The 13,964-nt window shown below is 38.1% G+C and overlaps 1 protein-coding gene across 8 annotated transcripts in view; it reads left to right on the top strand.

The window, feature by feature from the left end:
- PIGN (phosphatidylinositol glycan anchor biosynthesis class N) overlaps positions 1-13,964 on the top strand; it is a 97,721-nt gene that overhangs the window by 13,791 nt on the left and 69,966 nt on the right. For 7 of the 8 annotated variants that reach the window (XM_043889339.1, XM_043889341.1, XM_043889333.1 and 4 more), the window contains 7 exons: positions 3,020-3,144; positions 4,262-4,392; positions 5,545-5,661; positions 7,735-7,775; positions 10,902-10,961; positions 12,131-12,223; positions 12,907-12,962. In XM_043889339.1, coding sequence (XP_043745274.1) covers positions 3,020-3,144; positions 4,262-4,392; positions 5,545-5,661; positions 7,735-7,775; positions 10,902-10,961; positions 12,131-12,223; positions 12,907-12,962 — 623 coding nt within the window. The remainder of the gene's footprint in view (positions 1-3,019; positions 3,145-4,261; positions 4,393-5,544; positions 5,662-7,734; positions 7,776-10,901; positions 10,962-12,130; positions 12,224-12,906; positions 12,963-13,964) is intronic. The other variant, XM_043889340.1, reaches the window with a different exon arrangement.

Here is a 13,964-nt window from a genome sequence, read left to right as displayed (position 1 = left end):
CCTTCCTGGTCTTTTGTTGACCACAGAACCAGTCTCTTACACGCAGTGATGTATGTGAAAGTCTTTTGAATGTTCAAATCTAAGGCATTTATTATAAAATAAGGTAGATATTTTAAATATTTGTAAAGAAAAATTAGATAAGCAGAAAACAAGTTCATAAATTAATCATAATAAAACATTTGAGTCTCTCTAAGAAATAGAGGAGGTTTTTTTTGGACTATTTGTTAGTGACAATCCTCACAGTTTCACCAGGAATCCAATAGAATTTATGTTTTCAAAAATTGTGAGAGAATCTCAACTCTGGGTACTGGCTGACTCCTGTCTATCATTCTCTTCTTTCTCATCTCCACATTAGAACTCGTAATTCATCTGTTGTTAAGAGGCATTCATTGACTGACCTTTAGTGATTCTTCTTTTTACCCGTAGTGTCTCTGGACTGACATAGTGGGCTTCTCCATAACACAATCATTTTTTATTGTTTGTTTGTAAACAGTCAGTAGGTGTCTGCATATTTATCAGGAATTAAGTGCTCAATATGTTCTTTGATAAGCCCTATTTCTTTTCTTAGAATTTTTTCCCTTAAGATTTTCTTTTCTTACTCAAAATGAAAGTGAAAATCTTCAAGTTAAATAAAATCTTTTTACAAAAATAGCAAATGATTTTGCTAAGTATCACTCTTAATATAATCAACTTATGTTAGTATTTGATTCAAGGCCCTTGGCTTCTGACTTCATAAACATAGCTAAAAATGTTCAACATCATGGATTTGATTCCTTGTGGATAGGCAGATATAGTTAGTGGCTGGCTTGATTCTATGCCTTTTTTACCTTATTTCAACACTGCTATTGACCAGAAAAAAAAAAGTTCCCTATAATTTCGTACGATATGATAGAGGTATGTACATTAATCAGGTAACAACAAAAATATGAAATCATCCACAATAAAGAGTGGTGTGAAGGAAAAATATAGGGACTAAGAATATATCTTTAGAAAAGTTCAATCTAAGCTGAACAGTTAGAGGAAGACTTTCCTGTGAGTTTTGAGATAATCTCTGGAGAAGCCAAGGAAACAAAGAAATGGTTGGACCTGGATTGCATATAGAGAAGAGTATCTCAGGCCAACAGCATAATGATAACTTTGGCTCCAAAGGAACTCTGTAATAGAGTAAAAATATTGCTTTAAAGTTTGTTTGTCTCTCAATGGACGATAATGCCAGAAGTAGGCAGCCGAGGATTGTTGTAGTCCAAGATTGCCATGGTGGTTCCCCAGTGTCATTAAGACCCGGCCTCTTAAGTGTTTTCTGTCCTTGGAGCGTGGCCTTAGCTTCTGAGCTGTCTTACAACAGGAGATGCTGGCGTTCCAGCCATTATTTCAGTGTTTTAGGTCAACCATACAAGGAATTGAAAAGGACCTTCTCTTCTACTAAATTAAATTTATTTCAAAAAGATTTTAATAAATAGTTAAATTTATTTCAAAAGGCACATCGTCTTTTGACTGAAGTGTTTGATTTCCATCTCATTGGCCGTAATCAAAAAGGCACTGACAGGTAGCTGTGGGAGAGGATAAGAAAGATATAGGTTTTAAGTTTGAAGCACTGACATGTTCCCATAAAATCAGAAGTTTTACTTAGAGAAAAAGGGAGAATGCATGCACTCTCCCACAGTGCATAATAAATATTTAAGTACAAAAAAGAATGAGTGCCTTTGAGCTAAGAAAAAAATGGGAGTTGGTGGGCATAGTTATACTAAATATCAGGAGTGGAGAGGAAGCTAGGAGTGTATTTCACTTCTTGTGTGCAAAAGACCAACTTTTTAAAAGGCAGTGGGAATCTATCAGGTTGAGCTCTGCAAGATTAGTGTTTCATGGTTTCCCAGATCATGTGTCCACATTTGAATGAACAGCACTTTTTACAAAGCCGAATAATATCAGTCATGAAACAGATTGTAAATTCGACTCCACTCAATTGCTAAGTTTTTTTGTTTCTCGTAAGCTTTTCAATTACATCTTTAGAATATAAGTCCTTTCTCTTGAAAAACTTCCCATTTCTATCTGGATTTAAAGTTCCTTAGGGGCTAATTAGAATGTATATGAAAGCAAGGGGGTCATTTTATGCTTTTAAGGATGATTCTGTTTATTTATATTTAATTTATATTTATTTTCATTTAATTTCATTTGTATTCCTTTTTTTTTTTTTTATTCGGAAATAGGTAGTTTCTCTAATGGCACCATGTATATGTTTTTAATGTTTGTAATAATGAAAAGTTAGTTGAAGGAATACTTCAGGCTTTTATTGGAAAGTTAAATACCTTGTTAAAATTAACATCTTAGATAGTTAAAGACATTGATGTGAATAATAATTATATATCTTGGCAGTCAGGTGACTTATTCAAAATAATTTAAAAGTAATTTCCATAGGTACTTGCTTACATGTTCATGTGTATGTAAGTACAGGATGAACCCTTTTCTTAGAGGGCTTTCTGAATCCCGTTTATCATTGTGAAATTAATCATTTTTGATCTGTATTTCCATTCATTATGTGGACATTTTTCTGTCATATCTTGTGAAGCACAGATTTGAGCCTTGGGACGGTAGAAATAGGCTATTTCCAGTGTTCCAAGTGAGAGATTATGGTTAAACTTGGGTGCTAACACGGGACAAGAAGCAGGAAGACATTTTAAACTCATAAAGCGTTCCTAGATTGTCGCTATCAGTGCTGTTTTATTGTTGGCTCGCGTCAAAATGGTTCTCCAGTGTGATTAGAACTTCATGAAATCGAGATCCCCTTTCTATCATCTTTTTTCAGCCTAATTATAACACGGAAAATAGCTCACTTGTTTTTTGAATGTAGGTGTCTGAACTGACAAGTACTTTGTGTTGGTAGGTCCTGAGGACAAATTTAAACAAAATAGGACAGTTAAATTTTTTAGTTTTGTATAAGTTTAATTAAATGTTTTCATCAGAATTACTTTTTAAATAAAATTAATGAACTAAAATTTTTTAACTGATTTGTTACATATAGGAATTCTTTCATGCTGCCAGAAACAACCAATCTTTGTTTTCTAAAGTAAATGAAGACAAAATAGTTTTTTTCTTACATTTATTAGGAATAGACACAAATGGACATGCTCATCGACCATCATCAAGGTAATTTTAATGCTGTGTTTAATTTCATGGTTTTGAAGGAAATAGCTGTTTTGTTTGAACTTTTAAAGTACTGTAATGTTTTCTTTGTAATGATCACAACAGAACTTATATTTTAAATAACTCTAAAGTAGAATACATTCTAATTTATATGATACATAGTATGATATTGTGGCTAAAATCACATGTGCTGTGACCACATTACACATTAATGTAAGTAAAATATGTTCTGTACGTGTATTCCATATTACTCATTTATCAAAGCAGAGAGAAAAAGATTATATTGTAGAAGGATTTTAATAAATTTTGAAACAAAAAGCATTTTTATGATGCTAATATTTACATCACAAAAAGATGTAACTAGCTGTTCCTTACGTTCCATTCACTCAGTGCTATATCTAGCAGATAATAGTATAAAGTTTTGTATGCTATATTTCAGTAGCACTCCTTATATAAAACAGCAACTGTTTTTCTCACTTTTGCAGAGCATAAGATAGGAAGAATTCATATTATACTTTTTTTTTTCATTTTGAATTAGATTTAGACTAGTCTAGCTAACAGTAAAGTCTGTTAAGTTCCAGTAATGAATACCTCATGCTTCTCTTCTTTAACACAATGCGTTGTCTTAAGTAATAAAACTTATACTAAATCACCACTTGTTCAGTTGTATGGAAAGCTTAAATATAGTTTGTTCAAAATGTATTGTATCATATCACAAACACATTAAAGAATGAAAATATTCTATAGTTGAAACAGTGATGCTTAACCTGTTTGATAAATGTGGCAAGAGCAACACAGTTTACATTATTAGAGGCCTGAATTTAAAAGTCATCATTGTTGCATTTGAGACTTAAAAAACATTCAGGAAAATCTATTTGCTAATCAATACTTTTTTTAAAAAATATTTTTGAAAATGATTTCAGATTGTTTTACTTCTTTAAGAGAGGAAAAATTGTTTTTAACAATCTACAGAGCTCTGATTTAAAAACATTAAGGTTGAAATCTAAAAGTATTTTAGGAGTTACTGACTTTGTCATAAACTCATGTTGAATAAACTTGATTTTGCCAAATTAATGTAATTAATATAATTTAATTTGCTCTTATCTTTCTTTTTAAACAGGGAATATTCAGACAATATTAAATTAGTTGATAAGGAATTGAAAGAACTTGAGTCTACTATTAAAGATTTTTATGGAAATGATGGGAAAACAGCATTTATCTTTACCTCTGACCATGGAATGACAGACTGGGGTTAGTCTGCCTCTAAGTGATACATACTTTATGATTGAAGTAGTGGTAAATGTAGCTTGTAAATATTTTAGGGTATTGAAGAGGATTAGGTGTCTTAGTATATGCAAAGTGTCTAGCACATAATAGTATGTGTAAAATGTTAGCGTAAAAAAGACTAATCTTATATGATCTTTCTTCTAACTATGAAAGAAATGTATTCTCATTTGACTTCCCAGGTGGCACAGTTGATAAAGAGCCCGCCTGCCAGTGCAGGAGACAGGAGACACGGGTTCGGTCCCTGGGTTGGGAAGATCCCTTGGAGTAGGAAATGGCAACCCCCTCCAGTGTACTTGCTGGGAAAGTTCCATGAACAGAGCCTGGAGGGCTATAGTCCACAGGGGTGCAGAGTCGGACACAGCTGTGTGTGTGCGTGTGTGCACACCCACACCCACACACGCACACAGAGAAGAACCCTCCCCCAAACCCACATTTATCTACCTAGAAGTAACTGTATGTGATGGCATAGTGCGTGAGTTTAAGGTGGTGTTGCTGGGGGAGCTAGGGGTACTGACTTTGTCCACTCGAGGAGACTGTCCACTCTGCCAGACTCCCAAGGCAGACACAGTGTGTGCCCAGAGAGCAAATCAAGGCAAAGCTGAGACTTGGGTCCCCAAATCACAGTGTAGAATTCTGATGAGGGGGTTCCACTTTATCAGGGGGTTTTGGCTACACCAGCCAGAGTGGCCGGGAAGAAAAGCAGACCGAGACTCTGCTTCCTCTTCAGAGCAGAGCTGGCCTCGACTGCCCACCCCAGACCTGGCAGTTACTCCCCAGAGGAGCCTTCCCTGTGGTTTCTGCCTTTGGTTCCACTCTGGTGGCATCTCCTCCAAGCCTTAGTCTTTATGATTCTTAATCTTCTCTCAACCAGAGTCACTCCACGGGTGTTCTGGTTTTTCTTTTTGCCTGTTTGTTGTTGTTGCTCTGACTTGCCTTGAGGATATTTTAAAACTAATTGTTAAATAGAGATGCAACCTTTTGGGAGTGTGGTGGCAGAAGTTAGCTCTTTATGGGTCAACTCTTTACAACTAAGTATTAAAAAATATTTAGGTATAGGTTAATCAGATATAGGTTCATCTTTATATACTTACGTTGCTCTTTGTGCCTTATTTGTAGGCTCCCATGGAGCTGGTCATCCTTTAGAGACTTGTACTCCTTTTATCGCTTGGGGAGCTGGAATCAGGCTTCCCCAAAAAGTGTCAGCTCAGAAATTTGATGACTTATATTTGCAAGGTAGGAATGCTTACCTCTATTGTTTTTATGAATGTGACATTTTAAAATCAAAGTTTAATTTTAAAAAATGACTTTTCAAATTATACCTTTCATTTTATTATTTGGACATTACTATTTCTGTGTATTACTTTTGTGTAGTTTATATTATTTCACTTATGATATTCAGCTTAAAATACACATTATTATTTGCCTTATGAAAGTTCAAGTGTACTATTCTTTTTTCACAAAGCTTATTACTCTAGGACTCAGATTAAACCCTTGGCTTAGATCTTACCTGCAAAGACTATCAATCAGATAAGCCACACTTATGTCACAATTTACGTTTGAAAACTGGACAGATTTTGCCCTGTCTCTAGTACTTTTGAAGGCCTTCTGTGTTGCTCAAGCCTCCTTTGTTTCTCAATCCATGATAAAAAGGAATTTCTTTTTACTTGGAGCTCTGGTTCTCTTGTAAGGTAAGAGACTTTTTAGAATTTCAGAGCTTTTACTAATTGGACAAAACAAATTCCTCCCAAATGTCCTTCGCTGAATTAGTTGTGTCAACTCATTCAAAGTACTTGTTAAGAATACAGATTTTTTAAAAATTACAGATTTCAAGACCTTTTCACTAGATATTTCAATTCCATGAGTCTGGGTAAGGCCTGGAAATTTTCTTTTTAAAACCTTCTCCAGGGATGTGAACTCACAGCTGTATTAGGTGTTTCTACTAGAAGACTTTTGGGTTTGTATAATAAAGTTTTCTTACATATTCTTTCTTTTTTTGAATTTTTTGGACATATAATTCTCATAAAATTCATGTTGTAAAAGTGTGTAAGTGAATTTTTTTTTTTTAGCATATTCAGACGATTTTGCCTCTGCCATGAAATTTCATTGCTTTCCCCCACCCCACAAGAAACCGTTACCGTTAGCAGTCACTCCTTACTCCTCTCTCCATTGTATGTATATACCATATTTTGTTCAATCATCTTGTGGACATTTGCATTGTTTCCACATTTGGACTATTATTACAATGATGCAGTTAACCTTTGTATAAAATTTTTTGTGTGGATATGTGTTTTTATTTCTCTTGGGTAGATTCCTAGGTGAGTAATAACAGGTCATATGTTCCTTATTTTTATTTTTTGCAAACTGCCAAACTGTTTTCCTAAGCAGCTGCATTATTTTGTATTCCTATACTCTATTAAATAGATTGCGTTTGTTGTTTAGTCGCTCAGTCGTGCCTGACTCTTTGTGACCCTGTGGACTGTAGCCCGCCAGGCTCCTCTGTCCATGGGGTTTCCCAGACAAGAATACTGGAGTGGGTTGCCATTTCCTTCTCCAGGGGATCTTCCTGACCCAGGGATCAAACCCGTGTTTCCTGCTTGGCAGGCGGGTTCTTTGCCACTGTTGCCCGTTAAATGGATTAGATTGGGTCTAAGTAGAAGCTGGGTTAAATGGGATGTTTGTACTTAGGAAACAGAACTTTATTTTGGCAGTTGATTTCAACCCACTTCAGTATCCTTGCCTGGAGAATCCCCGTGGACAGAGAATCCTGGCGGACTGCAGTCCATGGGGTTACGAAGAGTCGGACACGACTGAGCTGCTAAGCACATACAGCTCTCACATTTGGGATTAGTGGTGTCGGAGCCTCAGAGCTAAAAACTTCCTGTGCAAGCAGCGGCCATTACAGAAAAAGAACAGCTCAGAGTGACTAGCGGACGGTCGGCCGCCGTAGTGACTCCCTGGAGCGGGCCCGTCACTGTAGTCATGTGACGGTTGTTATCATTGTGCCTTTTGCTTCCATCTTCCCTTCCTTAGCCTTTTGATGTTTTGAAACAATTATCCCCTACTGAGCATTTTGGAAGTTTAATAACTATTACAGAAAATACCAAATATGTATTATTGAGTTACTCTTTTAAAATTCTAGTTTAAAAAAGTTTGCCACTCTGCCTTTTTAGCACCCTCATGGTCCATACTCGACTTAAAATCGACTATCCGAATACTTTCTTTTTCCATTGACCACCTGCAATAATCAAATAACTTCTTTTTTTTTAATTCTTAACATCAGCACTTATGTTTATTTGTATCTTTCAGAATGGAAGTTGGAGAACTGGAAGAGACGTGATATTAATCAGGTATTTATTATATTTAATCGTGTTCAAATTTAATTTTCTCTCCTATAAGAAGTTTAGAACAAAAAAATCTGGGAAAGAAAATTGTATTAAAGATGATAAAAGATTTTTCTAAAACACTTCAGTTACTAAGAGAAATCCTGCTAGTGTGAATATTTTCACCCCGAGTAATCTTTCTTTGGGCAAAATAAAGCAGCCTCAAATAAAACCGAAAGAAGACTTCCTCCAAATAACACTGGCCAATTACAGAATTATTGTGCAAATTGAAATGTGCGTGCCTGCTACGCTTGTGTGACTTTTTTGCCATGGTTGCCTTGCTCAGTTGCTTTCAGCACGGATCTAAGAAAACCCCACTATGGGTTTCCTTCCTGCTAGTGTGTCAGTTACTGTTTCTTCTTTATTAACGCAAGTTTTATCTTTAATCCTACCCCAAAATTTTTACACACGCAGTGGGAAAAAAGTGACAAGAGTATATAGATTAGAAACCTTACATTGTAGGAAAATGCCTGGCCAGTCTGATAGAGTTAGACCAGTAGCATCCCCTGTAAACAGGACGCACAGGATTTTCTTGTTGAGGATATGCTATGTAGACAGCTGTCTTCAAGTGAAAGGCATGGTGTCATTGGTGTGTGTCCTCCAGAATGGCAGGAATATCTTACACCTCCTCGAGGTCACCTCACATGTTCACCTCAGAAGCTGGCTTTCCTTCCTGTGGAGGGTAAACCAAGCTCCGGGGTCTCATTTTCAGCTGTTTGCTCACAGAAGCCTTTTCTTTCTCAGCATATTAAGAATGGTCTCTTCTCTCCAGATGCATGCAAATGAAAATGTATAGAATGTATAGAATCAGATAGCAGTCTATTAATTTGCAATAAAAACCACTGTCAGAGGGATGGGAATATCTTGACGTTCATAAAATAAGAGCATGTATTATTTATAGCCAGACTATCATGATCAAAAACTGAATGCTATTACTCTCTGAATACTGCTTCAGATCTATGTTAGATGAGAATTCTGTATTCATTCCTTCTGCCAGCATTGTTATGTGTCAGCAGTATGTTTAAGCACTCTGCAAACATTAACACTAACATTCCACATTGAAATATTAACATTAAACTTGGTGTGACCACTGTCATGGTGAATAAAAAGCAGACACAGTCCCTCCCCTAGGAAGCTTATAGTTTAGGAATAGGATAAATGTTACATTTATCGTTACTTATCATACAAATAAATGTAAAATTATAGCAGCGATAAGTACAGCAGAAGAGACCTGGGAAGCCATGAGGGCGTAGAGCAGATCTAGCTGGTGGGCTGTGCGGTCAGCAAAGGCTTCCTGAGAAACTGAGGCTTGAGCCGAGACTGAAGCCTGAGTAGAAGTTGCCAGGCCAGGGCAGGAGGCGGGGAGCTTCTCAGGCCGAGGAGCAGCTTGTGCCCAGAGGTCTGGGAGGGGGTACATGGCATTTCAAAGGATCCTGAAGAAGGCGGCTGAACAGAGCACAGACAGCGTGGTTTAATGGGAGGCAGACACTGGACGCGCAGGGCCTCGTGGGCCTGTGGAATTTATCCTCAAGTTTGGGGAAGCCCTCCTAGTGTTTGAAGCCTGGGGAGTGACGCGATCTGAGGTTTTACGGCAGGATCTTCTCTATGTTGGAGAATAGTTCAGAGGCCAGCAGTGGAGGCTGGGGAAGGAGAGGATGCAATCAGGCGGCCAGGGGTGTTGTCAGTTTTCTGTGAGATGGGGCTTAAAGAGGGCGTAGATGGTGAAAGTGAGACAGACTGAGAGCCTGGGACAAAACTCCAACTTCAAATGAGGGCTTGAGAAATCAGCTCTGAATGCTCAATGGAAGGACTGATGCTGAAGCTGAAGCTCCAGTACTTTGGCCACCTGATGCGAAGAGCTGACTCATTGGAAAAGACCCTGATGCTGGGAAAGATTGAGGGTGGGGGAAGGGGACGACAGAGGATGAGGTGGTTGGATGGCATCACTGGCTGGATGGCCATGAGTTTGAGTTGGTGATGGACAGGGAGGCCTGGCGTGCTGCAGTCCATGGGGTCGCAAAGAATCGGACACGACTGAGCTACTGAATGAACTGAACTGAGAAAGTAGAGATTGGAGACACTCTAACGGCGGGGTTACAGAGACCCAGAGGGGGTGGTCTGCACAGTGCCGAGTGGTCACATCATTATGATCACAGCAGCGTCTGCAGCAGCTGGTTACTGCAGGATTATTACACACCAGCACTTTATAAATTGTCTCATTGGCTCGGGCAGTAATTCTGTAAGGGAGAAACTTTTATTTATTTTTTAACTGACAAGGAAAACTGAAGCATTGGAGAGTTGAAATAACCTGCCCAAGGTCTCAGAGATCACAAGCGAAGTGTTTGTAATTGGGCATTCTGACAGCCAAGCACTTGACCGCCTGAAACATCATCAGGACTAATACAAAAGCAATCAATTAGATGTAGGAAACGGAGGTTATTAGTTTTGTAGTGAGCGCAGTCTAGAGGGTGATAAAGAGTCAGAACAAGTTACAGCGGCCCGAGGACGGATGGGGAGGTGAGGCCATGGAGACCGGAAGCGTGGCCCGCTCTTCTGGACACTTGGACCTGGAGGGGGCTCTCCAAAGCCGTGCTTGCGGACTTGTGTCTAAAGAGACTCTTATCCTGCTTGATGTCTTTTTCTAGACTTCACTGGCTGGCCAACCAACCTCCTTCTGCTGTATTCTTTCTTTAATTAATATATATATATGTGTGTGTGTGTATATATATATCTAGTTGAAGTCTACTTTTGCTGTTTATTTTCTGTCTAGTAAGCATTCTTGTCATAATACCCAAAAACTGTTACATTAGGTGGTCAAGCTCTTAGCCTGTAGAATAAGTAACTGTTTTGTTTTATATATTTTACCTTGGGGGCTCCTAGTGGTTTCAAATTTAGCTTTTCATAAGTTCATGTGCCTCTAGCAAATGACATTTTTTTAGAGATCAGTATCTAATGTGTATGGAATAAGTATTTGATGATAATGGATTAAAATAGATATCATGGTTATCTTTCAAAATCCAGTTAGACAAATTAAATTTCTTAATGTCCTTGTTGACCTGTCACCGTCTTAGATTTCACTTCTTCTGTTTGCAGGCTGATGTTGCACCATTGATGGCAGCTCTTATTGGAGTTCCCTTCCCTCTTAATTCAGTGGTAAAGAGTACAATTTTCTTATCAACTATCAGAATAAAAGAAAAATTATCATACAGTAAAATTTACTTTTTATGTGTTTCTGAATCCATTTAAAGAAAATTTATTACAAAGAGACTGCTGGTTTGCTAAATCAGTGCTCCAGAGACTCAGGACAAAGAAACTCACTGCGGTTCCGTGGCAGAGCCAGTCTGCAGGGTCACCCACTCACATGGTGCCTCTTGCACTGTCTGTTCCTTGACCCTGCAGCTTCAGATTCCAGTGTTTATTAGCATTTGAGTGGTCCAGCCTGGATTACTTGTCTACCCTTCAGTATGGGAAGGCAGGGGACCTCATTAGACTCACTCTGCTCCTTCTAATATCTCAACTTCCAGTGGAAATGTTTTTAAGATGGGAGCTGGATGCTGAAAAACTACAAGACAGAATCCATTCCCATCCGCCATTCTTTCTAGCCCTTCAAGTCAAAGTTTAAAAAACAATATCATCTTCCTCAGAACCCTGACTCATCTGACCCCTGTAGTCATAAATGTGTGTGTATGTCTATAACTGAAAGAGTTTCACAAACAGCCTCACCTTTAAGTACAGTGTAATTAATAGTGTGGAGCTTCTCTGCGGCTCAGTGGTAAAGAACCTGCCTTCAGTGCAGGAGAACCTGGGTTCGATCCCTGGGTCGGGAAGATCCCCTGGAGCAGGAAATGGCAAACCACTCCAGTATTGCCTGGGAGATCCCATAGACAGAGGAGCCTGGTAGGCTATAGTCCATGGGGTCGCAAGAGTTAGACACGACTTAGCAACTAAACCCTAAGAGCATACTCCTATTTTTCTTATGTCTTTTTTTTTTTTTTTTCTGTGCTGGCTGCGGCCCACCATAGTAGCTTTTTGTGTGTGCAGGGCATTTAGTTCACTGCCTGCCGTATAGTAATCTTTTGATAAATGTTAGGTTTTATTGGACTTAATTCATCTCTTTTGCTTTATTTATTTTATTATATCTATTTTGTGAGAAAAGTAATAGAACATTTTTCAGTTGAGATTTAAAAAAAGATTTTTTAATTATTCCAAGAATTTATTTGTCCATGTCTTATCTCTATTGCTTCCCTTGTAAGTCTGTTTTGTTTTATAAGAATAACCTGAGCTTCGTTAGTACTAATATTAAACCACTTTATTATTTACAGGGAATCGTTCCTGTGGACATACTTAACACCTCTGATCTCTTCAAAGCAGAGAGCATGTTTACAAATGCAGTACAGATTCTTGAACAGTTCAAGGTAAAACAAGACCACACACAAATATGGACATGATTCCAATTTTAAAACTGAATATACCTTGTGAAAATACTTGATTTTGCATTTGAAGAAATGATTTTCGTAATGTATTATCTTTAAATTGTCTGTACCTGACTAGCGTCCTGCAGTTCCACATTTCTGAGGTGCAGTTTTCATGAGTCAGTTTGAGGGTGTAGAATTAGCGCTGAGGAGTGTCCTTAACTGTTAGAGTACTGCATATGCTTATAAGGACTGCAAACCAAGTCTCTGTTGATGGAATTTGCCTTGTAGAAGTAGTTTTAGAGATTGCAACATTTCATGTTGTTCTGTGTATATTATTATTTGCATTAACAACTTAAAGAAATGACTGTTTAACTGAAACTTTGTTATTCATAATAGTGTTAATGCAGCATAGCTTACTTTGTTTCCTAAAAGTTAAAAAGTATAGCTTAATTCTGTGAGGTTTTTTTTTTGCAGGCTTGATATGCTTCATTCTCAGCGTATTGTAATGGTACTATATAGCATTAACATTTTCTTTAAATATTTATGAAGTAGGATAGTAACACAAAATTCTATTTATTTCTGTCAGCATAGAACCATTTTAATGGATATTTGTATTTCAAAATGAAATTAGTTCATTTTTTTTCTCTCTTCTAATATAAAATATTTTCACGCTTGGTTCCCAGGTAAAAATGACTCAGAAAAAAGAAGCTACTTTACCGTTTTTGTTTACACCATTTAAGTAAGTCTCTTATGTTTTTTATTAACTTGTAGGAAAGAATTTTTCACTGAGTTTGAATGCTTGACACAACAGATTAGGTACTTAGAAAATTTGTCTTTTTTGTGTACATTAGTGTCATATACCAAATGAAGCCTCTTCTATTGTTTTACAAATGATGAACCAGATGCTGTATACCTTTGAGTGGTTCGTAGAGGAGATACAGGGGTGCAGAAAGACAGGAAGCGTGAAGGAGATAAATTCAGCAAGGCTTGACTGGGAAGGGGTGCGGGCTCTTAGCCTGGCCGACTGGGGAGATACTCATGCCGTTCTGGCTTATAGAAAGAGAGGAGAGCTGGCATGAGAGGTGAGGCTGAAGCCTACTGAGCTCAACTTGCATTTGAAGATACAGGAATTAGTTAGAAATAGGGATTTGGATCTCAAGATAGAGATGAGAGTTGGTTAGGAAGATATCGGAGTCATCAGCATGAAGATGGTGGTGGAAACTGTTACACATGTAGGAGGCTCTAGGGTCAATGTATGAAGTGAAAAGGCCAGTGATCTGGGAAACATCGACAACTGCTTGGGCAAAGAGAAGAGCAGGTTTTGGTGGGCAGCAGATTTTGTCCCACCCCAGAAAGATGGGCTTTCCCTGAACTTGGGAGTGGGGTTATTTGAGTCAAAACCTGGCTGACTGACTTCGGGTGGGTGCCTCCTTGGCCTTCATGTGCAGTTAGCAAGGATTCACATTGAATTAGAAAGGACTTTTCTCTTGACCAGAATAAATAAAATTTGTTTGAAATATGGGTAGTAGGGATGTGATTGAGTGACTTCACTGGAGTTGTTTTTGACAACTTATATAGCGTGCCAAGTTTCTTCAGGCATGTCCAACTCTCTGCGACCCCGTGGACTGCGGCCCGCCAGGCTCCTCTGTCCATGGGATTCTCCAGGCAAGAATAGTGGAGTGGGTTGCCATGTCCTCCTCCAGGGGATCTTCCTGATCCAGGGATCAAACCCATATCTCCT

Source organism: Cervus elaphus, chromosome 27 (assembly GCF_910594005.1).
Source record: "Cervus elaphus chromosome 27, mCerEla1.1, whole genome shotgun sequence".
Classification (NCBI taxonomy): domain Eukaryota; kingdom Metazoa; phylum Chordata; class Mammalia; order Artiodactyla; family Cervidae; genus Cervus; species Cervus elaphus.
The sequence above is the reverse complement of the archived record's forward strand: the minus strand, read 5'-3'. Positions and strand labels throughout refer to the sequence as shown.